Source organism: Anolis carolinensis, chromosome 5 (genome assembly GCF_035594765.1).
Source record: "Anolis carolinensis isolate JA03-04 chromosome 5, rAnoCar3.1.pri, whole genome shotgun sequence".
NCBI lineage: Eukaryota > Metazoa > Chordata > Lepidosauria > Squamata > Dactyloidae > Anolis > Anolis carolinensis.
In genome coordinates, this window is record NC_085845.1 from 185246433 (window position 1) to 185274134 (window position 27702).

Here is a 27702-nt window from a genome sequence, read left to right on the forward strand (position 1 = left end):
CATTCTCCACTTCTTCTTCTTTTCTTTTTCTTTTCTTTTTGTTGTTGTTGTGTGGAAGCTTACATCCATTGACTGATTTCCTAACTGCTCTAAATAATTTCTGCACTCCATTTAAACCCCTTGAGGATTTGTTCAGAGTGCTTTCTCAGTCAAGACAAGTTAGCAGAGTTGCAAGAGGAATGATAAATAAAGTTGTTTTGTCCCACCACTTTAATTTTTCTATGCATCCACTTAATAAGCAGTTTTGTTTAAGCTCTGAATCAAATCTGTGCAATGCCATTGATTACCTTACCCTCCACATAACCTAGTAACCTTGCTATCAAAATACCATGGAAAAGGATCGCTTTGAGTTAAAATCGCTGCACAAATGCTTCACGGCTAGAAAATACCCCTGCAGTTTGTATGAAATTTGTAAAGCCACCTTTCCAAATCTAATTTTTCTCTGTGTTTATTGCTTCCCTTCAGAATTTTATGAAGAAATCCTCTCTCTCGCATACAGCTTGACATGCCACCTTATTTCACCACAAATGTGGCAGCTTTTGGGTGTCTTATATGAAGTGTTTCAGCAGGATTGCTTCGAGTACTTTGTAGGTAATGAGTTCTGTAGTATACTCTGAAAGCAAATTGATAAATGTTATAATAACCCAAGAGACTGAAACAGCGAAGTTGTGGAAGTAGCCTGATTGAAGGATAATGTTGGCTTGCAGTAGTTTGGAAAGCTATGATAGAGTGTGGCAATTGTCAATTTGTCTCAGGTGAGTGAAAGCAACCTTGAAGGTTTTTTCCCCTCACTGTTCTATGTTCAGGGTTGGCTGTGCCCCGGAAAGCCCTGTGTAAGCCTGTGTACTCTTCCATTTTATGAGTCTAGATAAACCATAAATACTAAGTTAATTTTGCATGATTTTCCTTACTTTGTAGATTTCCCTGTCATTCTGGTAGTCATGGGGAGAGATAAACATCTGTTTAGGTCCTACTCCCAAACATTATTCAGCTACTCATCTGTATTCAGAAATTATCCCCATACTTCTACCATCTCTCTACAGATTGACAGGCTTAATTTAATAGTCATAGTCAAAATCATAATGATGTTGTTTGCAGTGCCTTCTTCAGAGCTGAGGAGGGTTTTTTAGTGGATATATCCAAGGCTAAGATGACAGAAATAGAGTTTGACACATGGTTAATGCATGCAGCTGTGCAATAAAAAGAGTAGTATGCACATGTACATTGTGGAATATGTTGATGACTATGTGCACTCAATTCCTATATACATTTATTGAACTACATTGCTATCCAGTGTAGAGGTTGTATAATGGAAGTGGAACATAACTCGGTTGGTACTTATTTACACTGTGGAGTACTGATGTAGGATTTATATCATTAATGGGTGATATGGATAAAAGCAGTTCAGTACAAAATAAAACATTGAATAGATTGTAAAATGTTAGCTAAAACAGCTACTTCATTTTACTGTTGCATTCATTTGCCAATTATTGAGCAAAGGGTTTAAATTGAGGATGGCTATGGTTCAGGTTGCTACTGAACTACAAGCAGTTGTTGTTATGTGCCTTCAACTTTAAGCAACCTATCTTAAGATTTTCTTGTGGAATATTTTCAGAAGAGTTTTGCCATTTTCTTCCTTTGAAGGAGAGTGTGTGAATTCTTCAAGATCATACTACAGGTTTCCATGATTGACAGTGATTTGAACCCAGTGTCAAACTACTAAGCCACACTCGCTCCTATTACTGGCAAGCAATTGAAAAATTGCTGTCTCCAAACTTAAACTATCCAGCAAGCTTGGAAAAGTTACTTTTTTAGGGGCAGGGGACACCAGAAGTACTAGAATTCCTCGGCTCGAAAGGCCTCTGGCTGTGTTGCCTTTGGGATTTAGGAGATTGTAGTTCAAGGAAGTAAGTTTTGAGGCTCTGCTTACAAGGTTGTTGGGAGGATAAAAATGTGATAACTTCTGTAGAAATTCCCTGTAGACCTTAAAAGAAGACCAAGATATACATATTTTACAGCAGATTTGCATAAACTATGTAAAACTCTGTTTCTTTATGAATTTAAGAAGTTTTATGTTAAGAAGTGGGTAGTTTAAAAAGAGAATAACAACAATTCAATGTTAAATTTCCATTTCCTCTCAAAAATAACTCTTTTGCTTTTCTCTGTCTAGATATGATGCCTCTCTTGCACAACTATGTCACTGTTGATACTGATACTTTATTGACAAATCCCAAAAACTTGGAGATAATTTACAGTATGTGTAAAAAGGTCAGTTTTACATCTGTTCAAATTTTTGCAAACTGTTGTACACAAAATAAGTTCAAAAATGAGAATTAAAATTTATAAAAATGAAAGGCCATAGCGAGTTGTGTTCAGTTTTAATTTAAATTTTTAATTTCTTTTTAATTTCTGTTTATAATTTCATTTTGCAGGATGAGTCTGTTCCACAATCTTTAGCATTTCTGTTTATATACATCTTTGTGTCAACAGCCAGAGAGACATGTGTAAAATTGGGTTGCTGGGAGTTTTCTGGGCTGTATGACCATGTTCCAGAAACATTTTCTACTGATGTTTTGCCCGCATTGTAATCTCACAATCTCTTGAGGATGCCTGCCATAGATGTCGGCGAAAGGTCATGATAAAATGCTTCTGGAACATGGCCATACAGCCCGGAAAACTCACAGCAACCCAGTGATTCCGGCCATGAAATCCTTTGACAGCACATGTGTAAAATTGTCTTTGCTTTCCTCCTTTCAGTCTAATTCCAGTAACATGAAGCTCTCTATGCTATTGCAAGAACAATGTGCAATAGAAGAGTTTAATATATTAAACTAAAAGTTCAATTAAAATATGTTAAATGATTAAAACAGCTTTAAAGCATAGTTTAGATAAAATACTATGCATTCCTTTAAAAGATCTTTTTGCCAATGCCAATTAAAAGGTGGTGGCCTGCTTTAATAAGAAGTTATTTCCCTTCTGGTGGAATGAATGTAGTGAGGGGAAAACTACAGTCAGAGAGAATTCCATGACTTAAGGGCAGTCACCAAGAAGACTGTCCTCACCAGACATCTCTGTGTCACAAAATTCAGGCAGGTTTGTATGGGGATACAGGATATTTCAGATTGCCTGGGCGTAAACCATATATAAATGCCAGCCCTAGGAGTAGTGTTGGCTGGTGGCTGTAATGCCTTTGGACCAGTGAATCTGCTCTGTTTAGTGTCATCTTTAGCCATGCAGGGTAGGAGCTCTACTTTAATGATACTTAGCATCTTCGATAGCTCCTTTAAAGTTCTAATTAAAATCTAGAGTAGAGTATCAGCTCAATGCAAGTAAAGAGCCAGGTCTTGTTATCTCCTAACCATGCCTGAAGATTCAGAATGGATCTGGACAATCTGTCTGGTCTAAAAACCCCTGGAGCTGAGAAATTGTCAGACACTTCAACACATTGCCTAAGAATTGCATGTTGAAGACTGGCTAAAAACTGTCCAGCAGCTTGAGGTTCAAAAACCCAGAGGTATAATTACTTTTCTTTCAGTGCAGTCGAAATGCATATCTTGTCTTCTTATATAGCAGTTCATTCACATGAAAGGTCGCTCTCTAATGAAGTGTGCCTTGTCAAATGTTACATGAATTAGACAGAGTAGTTTCCACATATGCACTGTGCCACCTTGCATGTATCAGTGTCTTTTGTATCCATGTTTAAATTTCTCCAAGGAAGTATTGTCTTTGCCTTGTCAGCTACTCTCCTAAATTTGTCATGGATTTTGTTGCTAGGTATTAACTGGTGACGCAGGCGAGGATGCTGAGTGTCATGCAGCCAAGCTCTTGGAGGTCATTATTCTGCAGTGCAAAGGGAGAGGCATTGATCAGGTAATGTTCTGCACACACCTTTGCTTTTCTTATAAGATACAGTTGTGATACTGGTTGGAAAATGACATATCTGAATATAGGATTTAGATAGGTTGGGGTAAATGCTAAGAAGATAGCATTTTTCTTTAAACCCCACTTGCCTAGTTTCCACAGACCTCACAACCTCTGAGGATGCCTGCCATAGATGTGGGTGAAATGTCAAGAGAGAATGCTTCTGGAAAATGGCCATACAGCCCGGAAAACTCACAGCAACACAGTGATTCTGGCCAAGAAAGCCTTCGACAGCATATTCTAATATCAGAATGTTATTACGTATTACAATCACCAGATGGCACAAGCAGTACTTTGCTTATCATACTTTAACATACAGTATTCCCTCCACACTTGTGATTTAAACTTTTATAGATGTGAATATTCATGAATGTGATTAATATGTTCTCTAGGAATCTCTAGGTCCCCCCATTTGATTTTATGGTCAACTTCGAATTGAAATATTTTATCTAGCGGTTCCTAGAGAGAATACGTCTTTAGACATTCGTAAATCTTCTACTTCTATTCTGTGGTCAAGTTCTGAGAAGACCTATAGAATGTATGCCTGACTGTTTTCATTTTATTGATTGGCTTTGAAACCTGTAAGGAACCTAAGGATTGTTTTGCTTTAATTAAATGAGCTAATTAATTTTATTTAAGTTAAATCTGACTGTGCCGTGCAGTACTACTTTTATTTACTAGGAATGAGGAATATGCAAACAAACCTTGAAAATATATTTCTCCAGAAAATCTCTAAGCAGCCGTAGGTGATGCTCAGCAGGGACCCCAAACCCTTCAGACAGTTAAAAGACAGAGAGAAATAAACAAGCCTGCTGCTGAGTTAGGGCCTAGGAGCTAAATGAACAAAGAAACACTAGCAAAAAAGAGGGGTAAGGAAGTAAAGGGGAAAAGGACAGAGGGAAAGAGAAAATGCCAGAGTGGCAGGTATCCAAGCCCTGTGAAACTAGATTCTTCTGCAGTAATTATATAATTTCCCTTAAAGCATGGTGTAGTTGTTTGAGTGTTGAATAACAACTCTGAAGATCAGGGTTTGTGCCCCTGCTTAGCCATAGAAACCCACCAAATAACAGTAGACTAGTCATAGTCTTTCATTCTCAAAGAAGCCAATCCCCATGAACAGATCTTGTCAAGAAAGCCTCATAATATGTTTGTCTTTGGGTGGAAATAACTTGAAGGGGCATAACAACACAGAATTGCAAGCATCATGAAAGCATTTAATGAAAGACAATTATATTTGACTCCAACAGGTTGGGGAATTAATGCTTTGAAAATGTGTCTAAACTTGTTTCTTTTGTCCTTTTTTCTTTCCCTCCCAACATTTCCTTTGTCGATCCCCAGTGTATCCCTCTCTTTGTCGAAGCTGTTCTAGAACGCTTAACACGAGGCGTCAAAACCAGTGAGCTCCGCACTATGTGTCTGCAGGTTGCCATTGCTGCTCTTTATTATAATCCCGCCCTCCTTTTGCACACTTTAGAAAACATCCGATTTTCTCACAACCCAGAACCTATCACTGCACAGTTTATAAATCAGTGGATGAATGATACAGATTGTTTTCTTGGGTAAGTGTCAATATGCTTTATTCTCCTTTTTCTTTTTTAACTTTCCGAGATTCCTGTGAAAATACTAAATATTTAATCACAATTTTCAGAGACTAGTTCCCAAAGCAACTTATATTTAAAATCCATATTAAGATGCATTTATAATACAGGCAGTCCCCAAGTTACAAATCACTAATTTACAAACAACTCATAGTTAAGAATAGGGGTTTTAAAAAAATATTGTGTCAGGAGCTACTAGAGAACATACTACAAGTTGCTTCTGGTGTGAGAGAATTGGCCATCTACAGAGACGTCCTCTCATGTGCCCGCAAGCTTGAGCTGACAGACAGGAGCTCACCCCATCTCACGGATTCAAACTGACAACTGTCAGGTCACCAACCCAACCTTCAGATCAACAGTCCAGCTGGCACAAGGGTTTAACCCACTGCGCCAGGGGTGAGACAACAGTAAGTGAGAGACATCTACCCTTCGGAAGGGAAATTCACCCTTGAAAGAGTTACTATGGGGAAAAGGTGTCTCCACTGAAACTTTCTCACCAATCCTTGTTTCTACAACAAGCCATTTTTTTCAAAATCCAATTATTACAGGGACAAAAAGTGAGGTGAACAATAAAACAAACAACACGAGGGTTTAACCCTTCTCTGTACCATCGAAAGCTAGTGTGTGTGTGTGTGTGTATCTCTGTAGTTCCACTTAAAAATATACCTGTGCCGACATACAAACAAATTCAACAAGAACAAACCTTCAGATCCTATCTTGTTTGTAACTACTTGGGAACTGTCTGTATATTGGATCCTTAGGTGGGAGTGACTATGTGCTGTAGAGAAAATGGGAAACTAAGAGAAGTCAGACATTCATTCTAGATTTTAGGAGAGCTGACTTCAGGAAATTCAGGCAAATACTGAGTGTGATCCTATGGATAGGAATTCTCAAAGCAACAGGAGTTAATGATGGGAGGTTCTTAACACCAAAATACTGAAGGCACAATAAAAGAAACAATAAAAAGGGGTTATTTTGTTATGTCAGTAGAAAAAGGAAGAAAGGGGAAATGGTAGGGCCTCTGCATGGAGAAATGCTAACAAGGGATAAGGAAAAGGCAGAGCTGCTCAACACCTTCTTTGTCTCAGTCTTCTCCCAAAAGGAGACTGGTGTTCAACCAGAGCAATATGTAGCGGATGAAGTAATAGGGGAAATGCAACCCAAAATAAGCAAAGAAGTAGTCCAAGAATACCTGGCTACTCTAAATGAATTCAAATCTCCAGGGCCTGATGAACTACATGCAAGAGTATTGAAGGAACTAGCAGAATTTATTTCAGAACCATTGACAATAATATTTGAGAATTCTTGGAGAGCAGAAGAAGTCCCAGCACCCTGGAAGAGGGCAAATGTTGTCCCTATCTTCAAGAAGGGGAAAAAGTGGACCCAAACAATTACCACCCAGTTCGCCTGACATCAATACCAGGAAAGATCCTGGAGCAGATAATTAAGGAGGCAGTCTGCAATCACTTAGAAAAGAATGCTGTGATTACTAAAAGTCAACATGGATTTCTCAAGAATAAATCATTCCAGACTAATTTTATCTCTTTTCTCGATAGAGTAACAAGCTTAGTAGATGCAGAGAATGCTGTGGATGTAGCATATCTTGATTTCAGTAAGACCTTTGACAAAGTCCCCCATGACCTTCTTGCAAGCAAACTAGTCAAGTGTGGGTGCCGCAAGGGTCAGTCCTGGGCCCAGTACTGTTCAACATCTTCATTAGTGACTTGGACGAAGGTTTAGAGGGCATGCTTATCAAGTTTGCAGATGACCCAAATTGGGAGGGATAGTTAATAGTCCAGAAGACAGGATCAGAATTCAAAATGACCTCAACAGATCAGAGAGCTGGACCAAAACTAAAAATGAATTTCAACAAGCGTAGGATACTTGTAATGCAATGTATACATAGCCCATCAGAATTTGTTTTATGTAGAGGATTACTATAATAGTAACAGGCAATAGTCCTTCAAAGTTGCTATCTAGCAAGAAGTCTTTAATTGGAAACAGAGACCATTAATTGCTTTGGTTGCCTTGACATATTGTAATATTTGCTCTTGTCTTGGATTTGACGTTACATATCTGCAAAACGTTATAGCATCTCGTAAATGTAGTTTTAATGTGACGTTTACCGCTCTGGTGTGTTGTAAAATGACTTTATTACCTTTACTACATTCTGTGGTTAGGGGTAATATCCAGCTTTTCAAGGTGTCCTAGCTTTAGTATGAATTTAAGAATTAAAAAAGGCTTTTTGACTTATTGTACTAAATCTAAAAAAGAGAATTCTGTTTGGAATTAATGTTATGTACTTTCCTTCCCTTTGAGTAGCTTTTTGCATCATTTCCAATTAGCCTGTAGGCATGGGGCACAAAAGGACAACTTGTTAAGACCCCCACATTGCAACTGCAATTAAAATCTTATTCAAGATATACATTTCTGTTTTAAAAAAGAAGAAGAAAGTTGGGATGGTTTTGAAATTAGAACAAGCAGTAGGAATAATGTTTCATGTTCTGGTTTGACCTGTGAGCTGCTAACAGTTGTGTGCAGAAGCACAAGTTGGCCATAAGGCATCTGCTCCATGTCATGGCACTGCTTTAATTCAGTATTCAGTACTGCTTTCTCATGTGTCGTTTGATGTTCAAGAAAGAGTACTTCATAAGGTTTCTGAAAGAGGTTCTTTCTAGCATAATGTGGTTATTATTAATAATGATAGACTCGAGTGATCCATATATGATCTTGATTCATGGTGTCAGTAATGACCACACTAGTTTTACTCACATATGCAGTTTTTTTGAGTTGTGCACACTTATAGAATAAATGACAGCTGTTCTCAATTTATGACATTTAAAAAGCTAGTGGGTTTGTGGTAGGTTAAAGTACAGATCTTTTACTCATAGCATGCCTCATTACTTTTGCCTAATTACTAAACTATCTCAGCAGTTAGTTGTTGAAGAATGCCTATGGTCTGAAGGTTATCTCTTATGTGGGTTGCCTTGCAGGGCAGCCTTTTAATGTTAGAGGCAACTGTTGTGGAGTGGTTTTGTAAGGGCAGCCATCCTAATGAGGTCACTCTAGTTCTGTGGTGGGGCACATTCTTTGCATGCAAAAGGCAACAAGTTCAGTCCCCAAAGCAAACAAAATCAGTCTAGTTGGGAGAAAGAAATCAGGTCTTGGTGTAAAGCTCTCTATAATTCATGAGTAGGAATTTTTATTCTCTTCCTTTCTGAGTGCTAAAGATTATTCCTTCTGATAATCATTTGCCTCGATTCATTTTGGGGATAAACTCTTATATATTCTAGACTATAACTTTCCTAAAATTCCAGAAGAAACTGAGGACATCTCCAATCTGTGCCACAATCTTTTTTTTTAAGCCTTGCAAGGTTCTGCCTCATCCTTTGCCCACTCTTATTAGTTGTTGTTTCGTGATCTCCCTTTTCCTAAAACCCATTTAGATTTATCCTTCTTATTCTTGAAAATGTATATTCTCCCCAAATCCTCTTTTGAGTTACTTGATGGATCTGCAAAATAGTGGTTTTTTTAAAAAATAGCACCTCCAATTTTAAGCTCTGTTGCAGCATTAATTTGATGTAGAGGCACATACTTTGAATGCTAATTATGTCTTCAGTAGGAACAGTATTCCTAGTTTTTTTAATTTAAAAACTCTCCTCTTCTCTTTACTTCTCTTCCATCTCCCACTCCAGTTCCTTGTTTGTGTCTCTCATTTACTTAAATCGTTCTACTAATTTTAATTATAGAATGCAGAATTCCTTTTTTAACCTAGTTCAGATTAATTTTGCTCTCAGATATGTAGCTGGCCCCATGTCATTATAATTTGCCAAAGGGCCAGCATCTACCTCATTAGTAAGCTGCATATATTTGTTTAGCAACAGACTGCTTACAAGTTATGCTTTTCTAAAAGCAACTTAGGTTTATATCCAAAAAAGCTCAGACAAAAAAAAATCAAAGGTGCTGCCACCCTTTCTTCCTTTTTGATGTTTTGAGAGACTAACACGCTGGTTTGAGAACAGAGTAAAAACATAGTTTATCCTCTTTGTATTCTGAATCAGTATGGATAGGCATCTCACAAGTGGTACACAAGAAAGTGTCTCTCCCTTAGATAGCTGTCTATCTGTAGCTGGGCACTGCAGTCCAGTCGAACATCATGGTCATATCCTGTCGATCCCTATTCCTTCTACTAAATGAGCTATTTTGGAAACATGATTGTAAGCATAATTCTTGATGGTAAGTTCAGCAGGCCTTATGCAGGTTCTCCTTTGAAAAATGTTTTATGTAATTAACTTTAAACAAGCCAGGCTTTCCCAAAGAGCTTCAAAATGGTCTTCTTTTTACTTTCAGGGGGAATGTGAGTGGAAACAGATATAGAGGGGAGAATGAACAGTTGGGCCTATAGATACAGACCATGATAGCCAGTTTCACTTGATCATAAAGTATAACTATACCTCTTCAGAAAAATGTATTCGTTCCATACCAAGATAATATGTCTTCCTATCATAGATTTCTCTGTTATACATAATCTGTGGCTCTAGAGGCGTTCCTTTTTGTGCATCTTCGAATAGCTTCAACTGAGAATGGTAATAATGAAGATCAAATTTATGTGAGCCCTACATTAAGTTTTACTATAACTTAGATATTTAGTCTCTCACATGGGTTTATTTGTTTTCTCCTGTCTGATTTTGTTTCATGATTTTCTGCAGCAGTATTACTACTACTACTACTAGTAGTAGTAGTAATCTCCCTTTTATCCCAGTTTGGGATTCAGATCAACTTAGGGTAGTTAAATTATTCTAAAATTAAAACCAGAAGAAAACATAAAATATTAAAAAACCCAATAATGACAAATAAAAGGCCAGCACATTGCATAACACCTGTTTCTCCTAAAGAAAAAAATTGAGACTATATGTTTAGGACCTTTGAAGTATGTATGCAATGAATTGTTTTTCCGTTAAAAATTACTGATAAAATGTGTCAAAACCAGTCTTTAAAAAGCATAATGTAGAGATAATAATAGTAATAACTTTATTTTTGTATCCCTTCTCCATCTCCCCAAAAGGACTCGAGGTGGCTTACATGGGGACAAGCCCAATCAATATAGTTTAAATATAACATAGTAAAATTAATAAGACAGCATTATAATAGAACAATATAAAACACAACATGACACAGTGTAAAACACCATTGGACAACCCACCATGGCCTGAGTAGTAAACAATTCTGAGATGACAAAATACCAAGAATGGCAACACAATATCACCAAGAGAGCCTTTTCCATATGAGTAGATGGAGCCAGAGCAGAGGCTCTTTTGGAAAAGCCTGGCCTGTTTAAAGTTAATTACATAAAACATTTTTCAAAGGAAAATCTGCATATGGCCTGCTGAACTGCCTTCTGTTGTTCACTTACCATCAGGAACGATGCTTACAATAGGGATCTGCAGGCTAAAGCCATGGTGTTCAATTGGATTGCAATGACCTGCTACAGATAGAAAGCAATCTAAGGGAGATACATTTTCTTGTGTATCATTTGGAGAGGTGCCTATCAACCCTGATCATAATACAAAGGGAATGAACCGTGGTTTTTTTTACTAGTTTCAAAGCAGTGTTAGTCTCCCGAAACATAAAAAGAAAGAAGAAAAAAAACTAGAAGGATCTTGAAGAATGTGAAGATCTATATGCAGCTGTTCCGTAGAGCTTCCATCAGGTTTTGTAACATTTTGAAAATGTATTTGTTATATACCTCATCTTTCTATGCAAACGGTATTCAAGGCAGCTGAAAATAATAAAAACACCTTAAAAGATGTTTGCTATTTTCATCAGCTTAACTTAAATATAAAAAATTCAGATAAATTGTGTTAAGCATAATAATTAGAGCCAGTGCTCAACCAGCTTGTTTCTGTAAAACAGCAAACCAGCTTACATGCCAAAGGCTTGCCTACAGATATGTTTTTGCCAACGGTGTATGTGTGTGTTTTCAGCCTTCATGACAGGAAGATGTGCATCATAGGACTGAGCATCTTGATAGGGCTGCCAAACCGACCTCCTGCTGTCGACGCAGTGGCTGCGCAAATTGTTCCATCCGTTCTCCTCTTGGTCTTGGGCCTAAAACAAGTGTGTGCCACCCGGCAGCATACAGAACATGAAGAGCGTGCTAGAGCTGAAAAGAACGACACAGAAGATAATGGTACCAAAAGATTCCTTTGTACATTCTGATTGAAATTATTTTGGAGCTGGAAAGGGGGAAATGGTTGCTACAGCAATGATTATTTTCTCAACTATTATTCTCAGCATGTCATCATATATTTCAGCTAGCAAGTAGTAGGAGGGCTTGTATCTTTCAAAAAATCTTGAGGGAGGTATTCATAGGCACATTACCTCATCTCCTTCATCCTTTGCAGGATGTCTGGAGAAATCCAGACTGGTTTCATTTTTTCAGTCTCATTTTTAACCCTTAGTTTTGCTTATATCCAAAACATCATTTTGTCTTCATCACAGTTCAGGATGTTTCATGTTGCTGATGGTGTTCAGATGGAGAAACAGCTGACAATCTTAGAGTTGTCTAAATCCTTACTAAATTTGCTGAAGGATGGCACTCTTATCCACAGACCTCATTCTTTCTCCTCCTTGTATGCCATTGTGATATTTGTGATATCAGCACTGTTTTCATTTTTCTTGCTAATGGGGGGAAATGGCAGACATGGAGTGGGATGAGAATACAAGATCTAAAGTAGGACAGCCACTATGTAGTAATGGTTGCCATCCCTGTGAAAAATAAATGATAACATGCAGACCACAAATAGCATTAACAAGTAATCTTCCCAGAAGAGGCCCTGGGAGAAAAGTGGCAGGTTCTGAAATACAGAGAGACTAGGATTATGTGGCAAGGCACACAAGCTGCCATGGCAAGATAAGACACCCTGCCAAAAAAAAATCAAACCTGTGATGGCACCTGTCTGGTGTGTGTTTAGTTCTTCTGGAGTCAAGAACAGAATATCATAAAGGAAAAGAAGGCTAAGCAACCCAAAGAACCAGGGCTTGAATCCCAAAAGGAGTATGGGAGCAGGGGAGAAAATAGCATGAGAAATACACCTAAACACCGCCATTTGTACTATTCAAAGTAAACAACAATCCCACAACCAGAAGTCATACCAAGTGAAGTGCAGTGGCCATCTGGCTTTCCTCTCTGTTTCCAGGAATCCACTTGCCTAGTGGGGTGACTGTTCTCACTTTTTTCCTAGTGGGTAGCGCTTTACCTTATCCCCAGTGATGAATTATAACTATTTGTTCATGAGACATAGCAAAAGGGTCTGCTTAGATGGCAGTGAAAACACTCTGTGTCCATGAGTCAGCTTTGTGTCCATGGAAACTGGCTCCTTTATATAATTATTTTCAAAAGAGCTTCCTGGTGCTAATTTCTGAAGCTAAGTAACTTGGAAAGAACCCCATCCAATAACCTCAGTTAAAAATATATATTTTCCTTTTTGTGCCCTGGCTGCGTCCACCAACATTATAATTTAAGGACTACTCATTAACTTTGATGCTCACTAGAAATTCCATTAGTTTAAGTGCAGAACTCAAATTGCTTGTTTGATTAGTGGGATTTTTTTAGAGGTGCAAATAAATGTGTTTGCCTTCTTTTATATTCCACATATGTTGAAGTGCTTTAGTGCTTTATTAAAGAATGAACTTATTTACAGAAGAGATTCCAAGTGATGAAGAGGAGGCAAATGAAGTAACCCAGGAAATGCAGGAGAACCATGCAGGCGGCGGAGGTGATGTAGGGGATGAAGATGATGATGACGACGACGATGACTGGGATGATGATGCTTTAGAAGAAACTGCTTTAGAAGGCTTCAGCACTCCCATTGACTTGGAAGATGCTGTGGATGAATATCAATTCTTTACACAGGCACTAATAGGTATTAACATTTAACATGCATCAAAAATAAATGACTACTTTTGTCTCCAAGAATGGAGGTGCAGGGTTCATTGTTACCTTTGAAAAATAAAATCTGTATTCAGCAAGCTGTATATATATAGCTATATATATATCTACGATCTACTAAGATGGAAGTTTGCTCCAAGATACAGATACTACTGTGGCTCACAGTTCTCATAATCCCCGCTAACATAGTTCAAAACTAACTTTTTCTAAATTTTCTTAAAAGAAAGAAAGCCTAAACCTCAGATGATTTTCTTGCAAAGACTGATGAACCACTGTTTTTCCAGTGGCCACCATTATAAGAATTACATCTGAGGGTTTGCAGGTTAGCTGTCTTGAATTCCGTCTCAGTCCTAATATTAAAGATTTTTGAATGATGGGACTGAGGCCCCATCTACATTGTCATATAAAATCTGGATTATCTGTTTTGAATTGGATTATATGGTAGTGTAGACTAATTTAATCCAATTCAAAGCAGACAATCTGGATTATCTGCTTTGATCTGGTATATATGGCAGTGTAGATCCAGCCTGAGTGAGAAGATGTCTCTGCAGCAAGAATTGGGCTAGAACTGAGGTAGTAAACCCACGACTTTCCAGATGTAGTTGGCCATTCCTGTCCTTTGGCCACACAGGTTGGAGTTGATGACAGTTGGAGTCCAACATCTGGTGGAGTATGAGCGAACAGTTAATATAGGAGCTAGCATAGAATAGTGGTTTTAGCATTGGTTATAACTAAAGACTGGGGTTCAAATCCCAGCTTGGTTATGGACACCCACTGGATGACCCTGGGCAAGTCACACTCTCTCAGAGGCAAAGGCCAATCCCTCTGAACAAATCTTCCCAAAAAACCCTTGTGATAGGATAGCCTTAGGGCAGTGGTTCTCAACCTGTGAGTCCCCAGGTATTTTGGCCCACAACTCCCAGAAATCTCAGCCAGTTTACCAGCTGTAAACTGTTGAAGGTCAAAAACATCTGGGGACCCCAGGTTGAGAACCACTGCCTTAGGAGTGCCATAAGTCAGAGATGGCTTGAAAGCACATAACAGCAACAACAGTGTCAGCATAACAATTCATTTATGTTTAAAAATATCTTCAGTTTTTTAAATGCCAAGGATAGGACACGAACAAGGTAGAAGAATAAAATTAACATTTGCTGCATTATGGCTGCTAAGGATATTGAAACTGTATCTGTTTTAGCTTTCTAAAACTGTCTTAAAAGAAGATCTATTAATTCTCTGTTGATAGAAGTACAGAGCCGAGACGCGGCCTGGTACCATTTGCTGACCACTCCACTCAGCAATGATCAGAAGACCCAGCTGCAGGAAATCTGTGCATTAGCTGAACACCGGAGGAGTTCTGCAGGTTTGCCTGTTCTCTGAAGCAGTTAATGTTTGTTGTCAAGATATTTGTAGAGAGAGTAATTGTGTAAATAGGCATCCTTCGTCATTGTAACCATGTAATGTAATTCAAGCTGTTCCAGGCTTAAAATAACACAATTTTTTTTTAAAGGAGAGATGCTTTTGTTCTGAGTGCACAAAAAGAGGAGCAGGTGGTGAAGATTTTAATTTTCTTTACTTTTGTCTGTTGAAAGAAGCTTCTGTATATTGGAACCTCTCTGGGGTGGAGCGGAAGGGAAGTGTTTCATAAGGATTTCCACACCTTTAAAAAGGAGAGGCCAAGCTTTAGAGTAAGTCAGGGAGAGGAGGGAGAGAACTGGTTTTAAATGCTTCTTTTTACTCTTTGTTTCTCTTTCCCTTTTCTCTGAAAAAGTTAAATAGTAGAGATAGGTATAAGCTAAGAAAAATGTGATGTATAAGTCATTGCAGACAATAAGTGTGTAAGGCCGCACTGCTGACAACAACAACATGTAGAAAATGAAGAATCTTGACATAAAAGGAATCCAGGCATTTGTATTCCTCTCCACCATCACCAATTTTCTGACACCTTTTCAGTTCAAAAGGGCAAAGAAGCATCATCAGAGTGGAGACAATGTATTCTATACATGTTAAAGTTCTATACATGTATAATAGATATTCACGATGTAATTAAAAAAATGGGTTTATCATTAGAATGGTGAACTGGGTGTTAAGAGATCCAGCATGCATTTCCCCCGATCCATGAAATTCTCTGCGTGACCTTGGATCAGTTACTTTTTTTTCTTCGTGTACTCTGTGAATGCACACTAATGGAGAAGGCTGCGCCTGCGCAGGCTCCAACGGATACTTTTCCAAGCTAAAGTTTGAAATTTGGCGGTAACCCTGCCCCTCTCCCCAGAGGGTATAAAGGGCGCCCTCCGCGCTCGCTCTCCAGTTCCTTTTTTTCTGCCGCAAAGCTCACTTCGGACTCTTCGTTCTTATGTCGACCACGCGTTTTAAGCGGTGCACTCAGTGTGCCGCTAAGATTCCAGATTCCGACGGTCACGCTAAGTGCCTTTTCTGCCTCGGTGAAAGTCACGTCGTCGGTACCTGCCGCTTTTGCCTGGCCTTTATCCGGGCTTTCTCCGACCAGATGGTCAGAATGGCAGACGCTCTGGGGATGGAAATTAAGCAAACCTAAAAAGCTGTTACCGACCCCGTTTTCAAGAGGGTCCAAGCTCAAGCCCCGCCAGCCACCTTGCAGCCTTTTCTTCCATACCTCCTGGACGTAATCCAGGCATCTTGGAAGACTCCATCTTCGATACCTCCAATCTCTAAGAAAATAGAGGCCTGGTACTGAACCGATGATAAAGCCCTGGAATGGCTCAAGCATCACCCTGATCCAAACTCCATGGTGGTAAAGGCCTCCCAATCGTCGGGTCGACAGTCCAACTCCCCTGCCGACAGGGAAGGTAAACGATTCGATGCGGTAGGCCGCAAGCTATATTCTGGCGCTCTCCTCCTTTGCCACATGGCGAACTACGGGGCCTGCATGGGCGCTTATCAACAGATCCTCTGGGAAAAAGCCCAACCTTTCTTCGCCAAACTTTCTGACGAAGACCGGTCAGTCCTTTCGACCCTCCAACAGGAGCCGGACTCCCTCGCACACCACCAGATTCAAATGGCTAAACACACTGGCGATACCGCCAGAAAGATGATTGCCCACGCAGTTGCGATCAGACGGCATGCATGGCTTCGGTCCTCAGGACTCTCTTCTTCCTCTCGATAAGTGATTGAAGACCTTCCTTTCGACACTCAGGGCCTTTTCAACTCTGGTACTGATGACAAACTGAAGTCCAATCATGACTTCAAGATCCTCGCAACAAAGTGCGGGACCGATCAACCTCAGGCTCAGCAGACCCGATGGTTCCCGCAACGGTACCGTCGCTACCCTCAGCCTTTTCGTCACCAACCATTTCGACGCTCGTCGAGCTCGAGTCACCACAGTCATCAGCAACAACCTCGCCGCCAGCACCAGGTCCCAAAAGGTCGAGGCAAAGGTGCCACAGCTATGCCACAACCCCAACGACGGGCCTGACGCCCACTCTCTCGGGGACTTTTCTACCTTCACTACTACTGCCACTGCCATGCCTTTCCTAGGCTCCGACCAGAACCTTCCTCTCTGCTCTTTCCTCGATCGCCTAGCTCCTTTCTACCGCGAATGGGAGTCTATCACCTCAGATGCCTGGGTTCTTCGCATTGTCAGAGACGGCTATGCCTTGGAATTCGAAACTTTGCCCCCCACGGGTCACATCCTTCACACCGACCCTTCACCGGAAATATGCTCCGAGGTCGACTCCCTTCTGGCAAAGGGCTCAATCCAGCCTTCTCCTTCCGAGCAGGACACTCGAGGTTTCTTCTTGAGATACTTTACGGTTCCCAAAAGGGGCGGAGGTCTTCGGCCCATCCTCGACCTGCGAGCCTTAACCTCTTCATTCTGCCTTCAAAATTTCGAATGGTCTCGGTGGCCTCCATTCTCCCGATGCTCCGACACGGAGACTACTTTGCCTCTATAGACTTACGTGATGCGTATTTCCACGTCTCAGTACGTCGATCTCACAGGCGCTTCCTCTCCTTCAAGCTCCTGGGACAGTCTTACCAGTTCCCAGTTCTCCCTTTCGGCCTCGTCACAGCCCCAAGGGTCTTTACGAAGGTGGTCGCCGTGGTGGCCGCGCACCTAAGAAAACAGGGCATAATGGTCTTTCCTTATTTGGACGATTGGATGATTGTCGCGTCCGACCCCTCATCCCTTTAAAACCACGTCTCTCAAGCTCTTTCTCTTCTACAACGGCTGGGCCTTCAGTTGAATGTTGCAAAGTCCCAACTCCTCCCGGCCACAGAAATCCGCTTCATCGGAGCTCTCTTCAACTCCATCACAGAAACCGCCTCCCTACCGAAGGACAGGTTCCTAGCCCTTCAACAACACCTTTCTCTCCTCCTCCGCAACCGCAGGATCCGAGCCCATTCTGTCCAGGTCCTTCTGGGTCACATGGCCTCCACGGTCATGGTTACTCCTTTCGCCAGACTACGTCTCAGACCTCTTCAAAGATGGTTTATAGACTCTTTCAAACCCCATCGGCATCCGAGCTCAATGTTTCTCACGGTACCGAACCAGGTTCGCCTCTCCCTTCGTTGGTGGCAGGACCCAGCGAACGTTTGTGTGGGACTTCCCTTCCATCCCTCCCTTCCGTCAGTCACCATCACGACCGACGCCTCCAATTTTGCGTGGGGAGCCCACATGTCAAGCCTCACTGTCAGGGACCTTTGGTCCATCCAGGAGAAGTCTCACCACATAAACTTTCTAGAACTGTTATCAGTCTTCAAAGCCCTCCAGGCGTTTGCTCGCTTTCTTCCCCACAAGACTGTTCTGATCCAAACGGACAACGCAGTAGCTATGTACTACATCAACAAACAAGGGGGTACGGGCTCGAGGAAACTGATGGCTCTCTCGCTGGACATTTGGCTATGGTGCATAGCGAGACACATAACCCTGTCGGCGGTTCACCTTCCGGGGGCTCAAAACACGCTAGCAGACTCTCTAAGCAGAATAACGACCTCCCCCCACGAGTGGCGTCTCGATCCCGAAATCCTGAAATCCGTCTTCGACGATTGGGGCTGGCCAGCTCTGGACCTTTTTGCCTCCCCCTCGAACGCTCAACTTCCTCGCTTCGGAGCGAGACTACCTCCAAACTCGACTCCGGGCTGTCTCGGAGACGCGTTTCTCCTCGACTGGACTCTCGAGCCCGTCTATCTTTTTCCTCCCTTCCCTCTCATCTCGAGGGTAATAGAGAGACTCTATCTAACGCCGACATCGGCCATCCTGATCGCCCCTGCATGGCCACGGATCCTCCCCGCACTCTCCCAACTCTCCCTCATCTACTATCTTCACAGAGGGGACAGGTCCTCCACCCCGACGTCCCGTCCCTACACCTGACTGCCTGGAGGATACTTCCTTAAATTCTCTCCACCCAGACCTGCAGGCGATCCTTCGTGCCGCCCATAAGCCGGCCACGTCAAAGGCCTATGCTTACAAGCTTGCAAAATTCCAAACCTTCCTTCGGGACCGACACGTCGATCCTCCTCTACTTCGATCCCGCTGGTCCTGGACTTCCTACTTTCTCTTGCGGATCGTCAACTCTCTCTGGCCTCGATAAAATCCTATCTCGCTGCTCTCTCCTGGCATTTCCAATGTCAGGGACAACCCTCTCTCTCTTCTAACAACCTCATTAAGACCTTTCTTCGAGGTTACAACAACCTGCACCCTCCAGTTCAACCTCCGACTCCCGGATGGAGCCTCGAACTCATCCTTTCTCAACTAGCTTCAGCTCCCTTTGACCCTATGGCCTCCGCTGACCTTCACCTTCTCTCTTGGAAGACTGCCTTCCTAATCGCTATCACCTCTGTGCGCAGGCCTGGCTGCTCTTCGGGTGGACGAACCCTACCTCCGTTTCCACCACGACAGGGCTGTTCTTCGCCCGGACATCACCTTCCTACCTAAGGTGGTCTCTGCTTTTCACCTTAACCAGGACATAATACTCCCTGCTTTCTTTCCTAATCCTTCTTCTTCTTTGGAGCGGAGACTTCATCTCCTGGATGTCAGGAGAGCCCTCCTTTTCTACAAGGACAGGACTAAGGACATACGTAAGTCAACTAGACTGTTTGTGGCTTATGCTACCCATAAGCTGGGCGAACCACTTTCGTCTCAAAGACTCTCACACTGGATTGCTCAGACTATCGAACTCGCTTACCAGCTGGCTAAACGCCAACCCCCCTCTTCGATCCGCCCTAGATCAACGAGGGGCCTTTCCACTTCTACTGCCTTCCTGAGGGGTGTCCCTTTGTTTCACACTACAGGATGGACTCAAAGAACCTCAGGGACTCGGCCTTTGCCAGGTCTATCCTTTCCTCCTGCCTTTCCTAACGTTACTTGCCTTACTCAAAACCAGTTTTTTTGCTGTCCTTTCTTACAGGTTCACCGCTGTCATTCAGCCTTTATTTACACGATATGTTCATGGGTTCATTAATGTAGTGCTTGTGTACTATACTTACCCACTGCACTGAAATGTATTTCATGAATACCTCTACCTCTGTTTCAAGGAATCGGTCTATACTTACCTCTGTAATTCTTACAGACTATCGCTCACATACAATGTTGTGATTGTGTACGCTGTGAATTCACACAATCCCGCCCTTCCTTCCCCACATGCAAACCTCTCCCTTTCTCGCTGCCTTTGCGGCGTAGGAACTGGAGAGCGAGCGCGGAGGGCGCCCTTTATACCCTCTGGGGAGAGGGGCGGGGTTACCGCCAAATTTCAAACTTTAGCTTGGAAAAGTATCCGTTGGAGCCTGCGCAGGCGCAGCCTTCTCCATTAGTGTGAATTCACAGAGTACACTCGAAGAAACACGGTTACAGGTAAGCAACCTGTCCTTCTTACCCTGACCTACTTCAGAGGATTGTTTGAGGATAAAGTGGACAAGAGATGAGCCTTGAACCCATGGAAGGAAAAACAGGATATATGTTTAACTAATGTTGTTTTCTTGTGTGCCAGGAGCGACTTGAGAAACTGCAAGTCGCTTCTGGTGTGAGAAGGCCATCTGCAAGGATGTTGCCCAGGGGACGCCCAAATGATTGATGTTTTAGCATCCTTGTGGGAGGCTTCTCTCATGTACCCACATGGGAAGCTGGAGCTAACAGGGAGCTCATCCGTGCTTTCCCCAGATTCGAACCAGCAACCTTCAAATCAGCAAGCTAGCCTTCAGGTCAGCAGTCCTGTCAGCACAAGGGTTTAACCCATTGCGCCATGGGGGCTCCAACAAATAATAATGAATCATATTTATAACTAGCTTATCACCACTGTCCAAGTTACTTTTTCTTCGATCTATAGCATAGCAATGGATGTTCTGCATTATATGTACTGTATATCAAAAGAACTGGATTCCCTCTTATTTGCCTCCAGTTAAAATGATTGGATAGTGGGTGATTTGCATACATTGCATTAAGCTCATTTTAACTTTCATATGGCCAAAATCCAATTGCTACTTCCAACCGAGTGGTAAGCAGATACTTATGTAAATTCCATTGATTCATAAATGGATGAATCAGTGGACTAGCAATTCTGTAGAAATTCCACTTGCTGCTGCTGCTTCTTTTAAGATAAGGGTCACTGGTCCTATAAAGGCATACATGCTATCTGTCTTAATATACTTCTAATTTCTCTTAATTCTAGAAAGAAAAAGGATAGAACAGCAAATGGGCTTCACATTCAATAATAAAGAATTGGTCTCAGGATTTAACTTTGGCAGTGCTCCGGGAACCAACTGAAGGGGAAAATGCTTTAAAGAGACTACAGAATATTTCATTATTGCATTTTATTAAAACGACAGCATCATTTGTGACTTGTGAACGGACAAGGGAAGGCTCCGGAAGATTCCCTTTTGGGAAAGGCATTGGCTAACCCTCTTCTCACCCTCTTACTCAGACACTCTTTCTAACCAGCTACTGTAATGTATAAAGTCTTGTGGTATTTTTATAAGTTGTTGAACTGAAAAGAAAGTCTCTGTCCCTTTTCCTTCTGCTAAGGAAGCAGAGCAGCAGATGCCTGAAATTGGATGGAGTTGCACCTCTCAGGTCTTTGCCATTGAAAATGAAGGGGTCCCGTGGAGAACAGTGCCTTCTGTTGCATATGGATTGCCTGAACACAAGAATTTTGGAGTGCATTGTATTTTTTCATTTTTTAAAGGAAGGACATTTATAGGCACACTTCAGACCTTGTTTTCCATGCTCTTCAGTTACCTTACTCTAGTTTAATTTTGGCTGCATTTTGTCAGTCACAAACATCCCATCACAAATCTTTCCACTTTTCTGCATTTGTGTACATTCAGGTAATGTTCCCTAGAGTTATAAAAAGTATGTTTTTGTAAGTGTTCTCAGAAAGCAGATCTTCCATGAAAAAAACCCACCCCCTTAAGAGGACCTCATTCATGCATTCTACCCTGGGTGGTGGGAGCTCCCTTCTATCCTGCCTTGTCTCCATCCCATTCTTGGCCTGCAGCAACTGGGTCTCTCTGTTGTCATGTATAGATCAGAACTTGTCCAAAGCACCCTGGCAACTTACATTGTTTAATGCAAACATGGGCTAACTTTGGCCCTCCAGGTGTTTAGGAATTGTAGGAGCTGGAAGTTCAAAACACTTGGAGGGCCAAAGTTTGCCCATGCCTACCTTAAGGGAAGATACAGCAGTGGTAAATCGGTCTTTCTGGAAAATGTGTGTGCTGCAGAATCTGAGAATGTTATTTTTCTGATTTATCGTTCCCAGAATCTGCATCTGCTATAGGTAGTGGGCATTTGTCTATTTGGGGGGCTGTAAAATTAACTTCAAGTATTTTGGCTGATCTGAGATACCTTAAGAGTTCATGAGAATAATCTGAAAGCCACTGCTTCAGTGAAACTGGAAGACATGCAGATCTTTTACGAGAAAAGTCTGTTGATATTGCAATGAAGCTCCTGGCCTTGCCCCTTCAGATCAAGAGGATTTCCACACCTTTAAAAAGGAGAGTGCCATTGTGGATTTTATTAGTGTATCAGTAATCAGATGGTGGGCTTTGTAAGTAGGTGTCAGCCTTATGATATCTGTCTTGAGTGCTTTCTACTTGCACAGAATCCTTATCATTCTTCCAACCCATGTCAGCAATGAAAACCTAGGATTTAAAGAATTGTTTTTATTGGTTGCCTTTCCCTTATCCTGTATAAGGCAACTGGGTGATCATTTTGATTTTTCCTTTGTTTTCTGAGCAAAACATGAGTGGAATAGTCAATTAGAAGATTGGTGCAGAATGGTGTCAGATAGTTGATACCTAGCTGAAAATGTGGGAGGGGTTGTGGGTGTTTAGCACTACTGATCACTGTCTGTATGATGTGGACTGGACTGAGTCCTTAACTATCAGGTGACCTTTCCCATGCTCAAATGTCATCTATTTCTCTCTTTAGCTGCCCTCTCCTTAACTTAGCAATATTGGGTATTCCTTTTGTGAGTGTGGTATTCAAGCTGCTCTGGTTTCTAGCCATCCTTGACAGATGTTTCTTCTGAGATATTTCTTGTTTTTGTGTTCATACAAAACAGATACACCAAGCTGAAGGATGTGAACATATCTTAACTATGGTTCCCCTGCTTTAAAATATACATGCATGAGGGTTAAGATCAGACACCTACCTCAGTGGATTTGGAAAGGAAAAGCTATGTTTGGAACATGAGTGCAGCCTTCATAACTGACTTGGTTACAGCTATATGTTGTACTTTGATCTTGGGCTAAGATTCCCAGTATACAAAAGCAACACTGGTGTACTGACTGGTGTACCTGTGAAATGAATATATTGGCAAGCACCACTCAATCTCATTCTGATATCATTTTAAAAGAGGTGCACTCCTTCCAAAAATTCAATTCACTTAGACTCTGACAAGTTAACATTTACATTCTATTTAGGTTTTTATCTGGAGTGATGAGCTCCCACCTCCTTTTTAATTTGTTTTGGATCCTTGTTGATCTTGTCCTTTGTGTCCCAAAGACACTTCATGTAGTGTACATGTTTTAGCCTATTATAATCCATTTCCTTTGCCTTTCTGGAAACTGTCACTATGCGTTTGGTATGAGGATGGAAAAAGATAGGGAGAGTGTGTGGAAATAAGAGTTTTTAAAATAGGAGAAAATAAGAGTTGATGTTTGGGCATAAATGCTAGAAGTAGTATCATTGTATTCCTTACAAATACTTTGAAAATTTCTTAGCATTTAGGCCCATTTTGCTTTTATCATCTCACTTTTCTTCTTTTAATAATTCCTTGTAGAATTGATTATCCCAGCAGCAATCCTGCTGATGTGCTGTGCTGGAATAAGTGTTCAAGTGTAGGCAAGTCATGACAGGAGGAAGAAGGACGTAAGTGCTGTAATCATAAAGAATATGAGGCATTGGGGAAACAAGCTGCTCAAAGCCATGAGGTTTAGTTGCTTTCTCATGCTACTGTCCTGGAACTGTATGAAAAGTATAACCACTAGCATCATGCACCAACAATTTTCCAGGCCTTTTCTAGAGGATTGGAAGTATCTTTCAGGATTCTGTCCATAGCTCAATCAGAGAGGAACAAAAATATGTACTGATTGTCCTCAATGAATACCAGGGAAATCATTGCATGGTATTATAGCACTGTTGATACATCCAAATCATTTGGCAGTATAACAGACCCAGCCGGTTCATCTGATGTGGTACCTCTCCTCTTAGAACACACCACATTAGGCTACCAATGAGAAAAGGGCACCTGTCTTAATGTTTCCTTCCCCAACTCTTCCTATGTTTTTAAAACTATCACAACAGAGGGAAATCTTCTCTCCTATATCCTAGTTTATGGTGTGCAAGGAAGATTAGGACAAGACTACTTGCTCAGTTAACTAGATGGTGGGTAGTGCCTGGAGAGTAATAGATGCTGAGATTCTGCTACCTATATAGACAGTTGTTAGAGAAGTGCCTGCCCCCTAATAGGCATTTGCACTGAGAAATACTTGAGCATCTCATTGGTCTCACATGTTGCCTCATCATTTTGCACCCCCCTGCATCTATCTTACTGTTTTTTGATGTTGAGATGAGATATGACAGGGCTGTCTTGAGACAGATTTCCTTGGAAGCCCAAGAAGGAGTGATTGCTTCACATTTGTCTGTTCAGTGCTTGTTGACTGCACCAACAGGTAGTGACTGGCATGTATAAATGAGGCCATCATGTTTATGACAGTATATAGTAGCATTTTTGTGTTGTCTCCCATCACCTCAAAGACAATGTTTTTCAACATCAATTCACCCTGCTTATTACTAAGTAATAGAGTGACAGATATCTAAGTCATGGGCATGCAACCCGTAGGAGTATTCCATCTGTCTTTAAACAACCGGTGCCAAATTCTGCTACTGTCGTGATGATTACAGGCATTCTGGGTTCTTAAATATGGAGTTGTTTGTATTGTTTAATCTACCAGAACCGTAAACATGTAGGCAAACCTAATTGTTCCCTCTTGCTAAATTTCAAACCCTTGTTCTCAAAAGAAAATTGATGCCAGGTGGCAGAATCTCCATCTTTTCTTTGTTCTGCCTTTGACTAAAGTTGAAGGAATCACCATAGTTACGGTAACAAAACAAACACTGCATTGAAACAGTAGCCTCCTACAAGGAGAATGCAAGAAAGAACAGTTTCTCCTCAATTGTGAATGAGTCTTGATCTGCTTTAACTTAACTTAGTTTAAAATTTTGTGTAACTACACATGAAACTGTACTGTAGGCTGGTGGAGTCACATTGCAAGAGCAGAGAAACCACTTTCAGTTTTATGACAACTCCACACACAGGCAGCCTGAATTGTGAAGGAGTTTCCAGGATGCTGGAGCCTTTCCTGATTGGCCTTTGGCACCAGGAGAGATCCTGTATAGATTGGACGAATTGTGAGAGGGGTGACCATAAAGCTGAGAAGAAATCCACTACTGACTCCTGCTGAACTAGAACACCATCTCGTGTGTGTGTGTTTTTCATATGTGCCTCTTATGTTTTAATATTCCTTTACACTGGACTCTCTTTGTAAAAAGTCTCCACTGTGAAATGTTTTCTAGGATTACTAAGCGATTTGTTCTAAATCAGAGAGAGAAAAAGAGAGAGAGCACTACTTCCCAAGCTGTCAAGTAGCAAAAGCTTTGTATTACACTCTACATACTAGATCACTTTCCCTCCATCTAGGGAAAATCTTTAATGTTCTCTTGGCAATCAGGCCTATGTGTTCTATGCAGTTCAACATTTTAGAAAGAACTCGATCAGATTTGGAAAATGTGTGGCCTTGAAATGTTGGAATGCAAATCCCATCAAGCCTAGCCTGTGCAACCAAAGAGGAGGCATTAGCGCAGCCTAGCAACACCTGAGAGCCCTTCTGCTTATCATGTGCGCTCTACATCTCTCTCAAGTCTCCCCCTTGATTGGGCAAGGCCACTGCTACAACTAAAGTGGTGGCTAAGTCTCTTCTAACTCAGTTCATTTTTCACCAGTGTGCCCTGTGTTTCATTGGCCAACACAGACAAAAAGGCCACTTCAGTAGGTAATGTGAAAGAGACCTATGAGATTTGCTGCTCTATAATTCCGAGTTGTTAAAGGTTGTTTTTGTTTAAGACTTCTCTCACAAAAACTCAGGTTATGGCATAAGTATCCCTCTTTTGCTCTTTCCCTTTTTAACTTCCCCTCTCTCACACACACACACTGAAGAAAATGATCCAGAGGTGTTTTTTCAAGACCACCTGTATATAACCTGGGCTATGTCAGGGCGTTAAGACTTGAGTCTTCCTAAGTCTGGACCCAGCACTCAAAACAGATTGCTGTGCCATCCAGACTCTCTGCTGAGATTGGGATTGTTTAACCAGATGCTTAGCAATACACCTGCGGGTGTTTGATGCAAATATGATGTCATACTAGTTTGAGCAAATTCTGACATTTGATTACTGTATTTCAGAAATAATGTTTCTGAGTGGTCACTACCCTCGCACAAGTGAATACTCATTGGATCATCCATATAATTGGTTCTAGGATTGTCTTGTGGTTCATCATTCTTCTGTGATTTGCCAATTAGTCCCTAAGTGAGTTGTATATTAGACTTACTTTCATGCTGTATTTTCACATGTATGTCAGTTATTGACATTTCTGTAGGAGTTGTTCTATGGAAACAACATGTTTATATTGGAAACACCACTCTTTATGAGCCTGAGGACCATCTGTCCTATGTGTGCTTGCTAACAGGATGTCTTCTAACATTGTTGCCCTCTGTCTGCCTTGCACTTCCAAGAGTGTATTGGATTGCCTTGATTTTGTTCTCTTTACTTCTGGGTGCCGCTTTTAGCCTCCATACTGAATCTGTGGCTGTACCTGTATGGCAGTTCATTGGATCCAGAACACAAAATAAAATTCTAGACATCTCCATAATAAAAGTGTCTGCTTTGAGGTCTCCTATATATACTAGTTTCTTTTTCTGTGTGGAACTCTGACCTTTGCCTTTTTTCTCTAATAAATCACATTTCAAGGTCTGCTCAGAAGTTAAAAAGCCCCAGCAGTGTGCAGAATACCAAACATCATTTGACTACTTGCTAATTTGTCTGTTGCTTGTCAATGAGGCGGCACAACATGAGACTGTAAAAGAAGCACACTTGTTAAGATAGCTTTGTTTTATGAATGCTGCCACGTAGTGTGTTAAAATTAAGTGGTATTAAAAAATAGAAACATATACAAGGAGAATGCTTATGGTAGAGCTGGGCAAGATGAGTTAGCTCCATTTTGTAGCTGTGCCCTGTATTGCCAACATTGATGAGCTTGGGCCTACAAAGGCTTCTTTAGTCCAGATAAATATAAAGTTTATATAAGGTGAGTGAGTGAGCTTATTTACCAAAGATGGGTCTCTATTGAATGAACTTAAGAGTGGCAGAATCTGCTTTCTCCTTTATTTTAAAATGCATGATGTGAAAATGAATCCCAATTTCCCAAAGTCAGAGCAACAGAAGCATGATGGACAGGGTTGAGATTGCTCTCTTTGTATTTTTATTATCCCTAGTTTGGAGATACCAGAATAGGACTGCATTGATGGCAGTAATCCTGATATGGGTACATATCAAGTGCAAATATGACTTTAGAGTTGGAGATTGAGAAAATAAAGATTTAAGAAGAAACAAAGTTTGCCATCCAGACTCAGTTCCATAATATTATGTCAGGAGGACTACTTGAAAAATGATGGGTCAGAGAGCAAAGTCAATTATCGCATCTT

At 41.2% G+C, this 27702-nt stretch overlaps 1 protein-coding gene across 4 annotated transcripts in view; it reads left to right on the forward strand.

Annotated features, from left to right (window-relative positions):
• Positions 1 to 26899, forward strand: part of ipo8 (importin 8) — a 59528-nt gene extending 32629 nt beyond the window's left edge. Inside the window, exons 18-26 of one of the 4 annotated variants that reach the window (XM_008110420.3) lie at positions 466 to 591; positions 2171 to 2268; positions 3775 to 3870; positions 5260 to 5480; positions 11504 to 11709; positions 13223 to 13444; positions 14714 to 14830; positions 15060 to 15155; positions 21111 to 26899. In XM_008110420.3, the coding sequence (XP_008108627.1) occupies positions 466 to 591; positions 2171 to 2268; positions 3775 to 3870; positions 5260 to 5480; positions 11504 to 11709; positions 13223 to 13444; positions 14714 to 14830; positions 15060 to 15115 (1142 nt within the window). In that variant the 3' untranslated portion in view covers positions 15116 to 15155; positions 21111 to 26899. The remainder of the gene's footprint in view (positions 1 to 465; positions 592 to 2170; positions 2269 to 3774; positions 3871 to 5259; positions 5481 to 11503; positions 11710 to 13222; positions 13445 to 14713; positions 14831 to 15059; positions 15156 to 21110) is intronic. The other 3 variants (XM_016993590.2, XM_003220823.4, XM_062981125.1) reach the window with 3 other exon arrangements.
• The last annotated feature ends 803 nt before the right edge of the window (positions 26900 to 27702 follow it).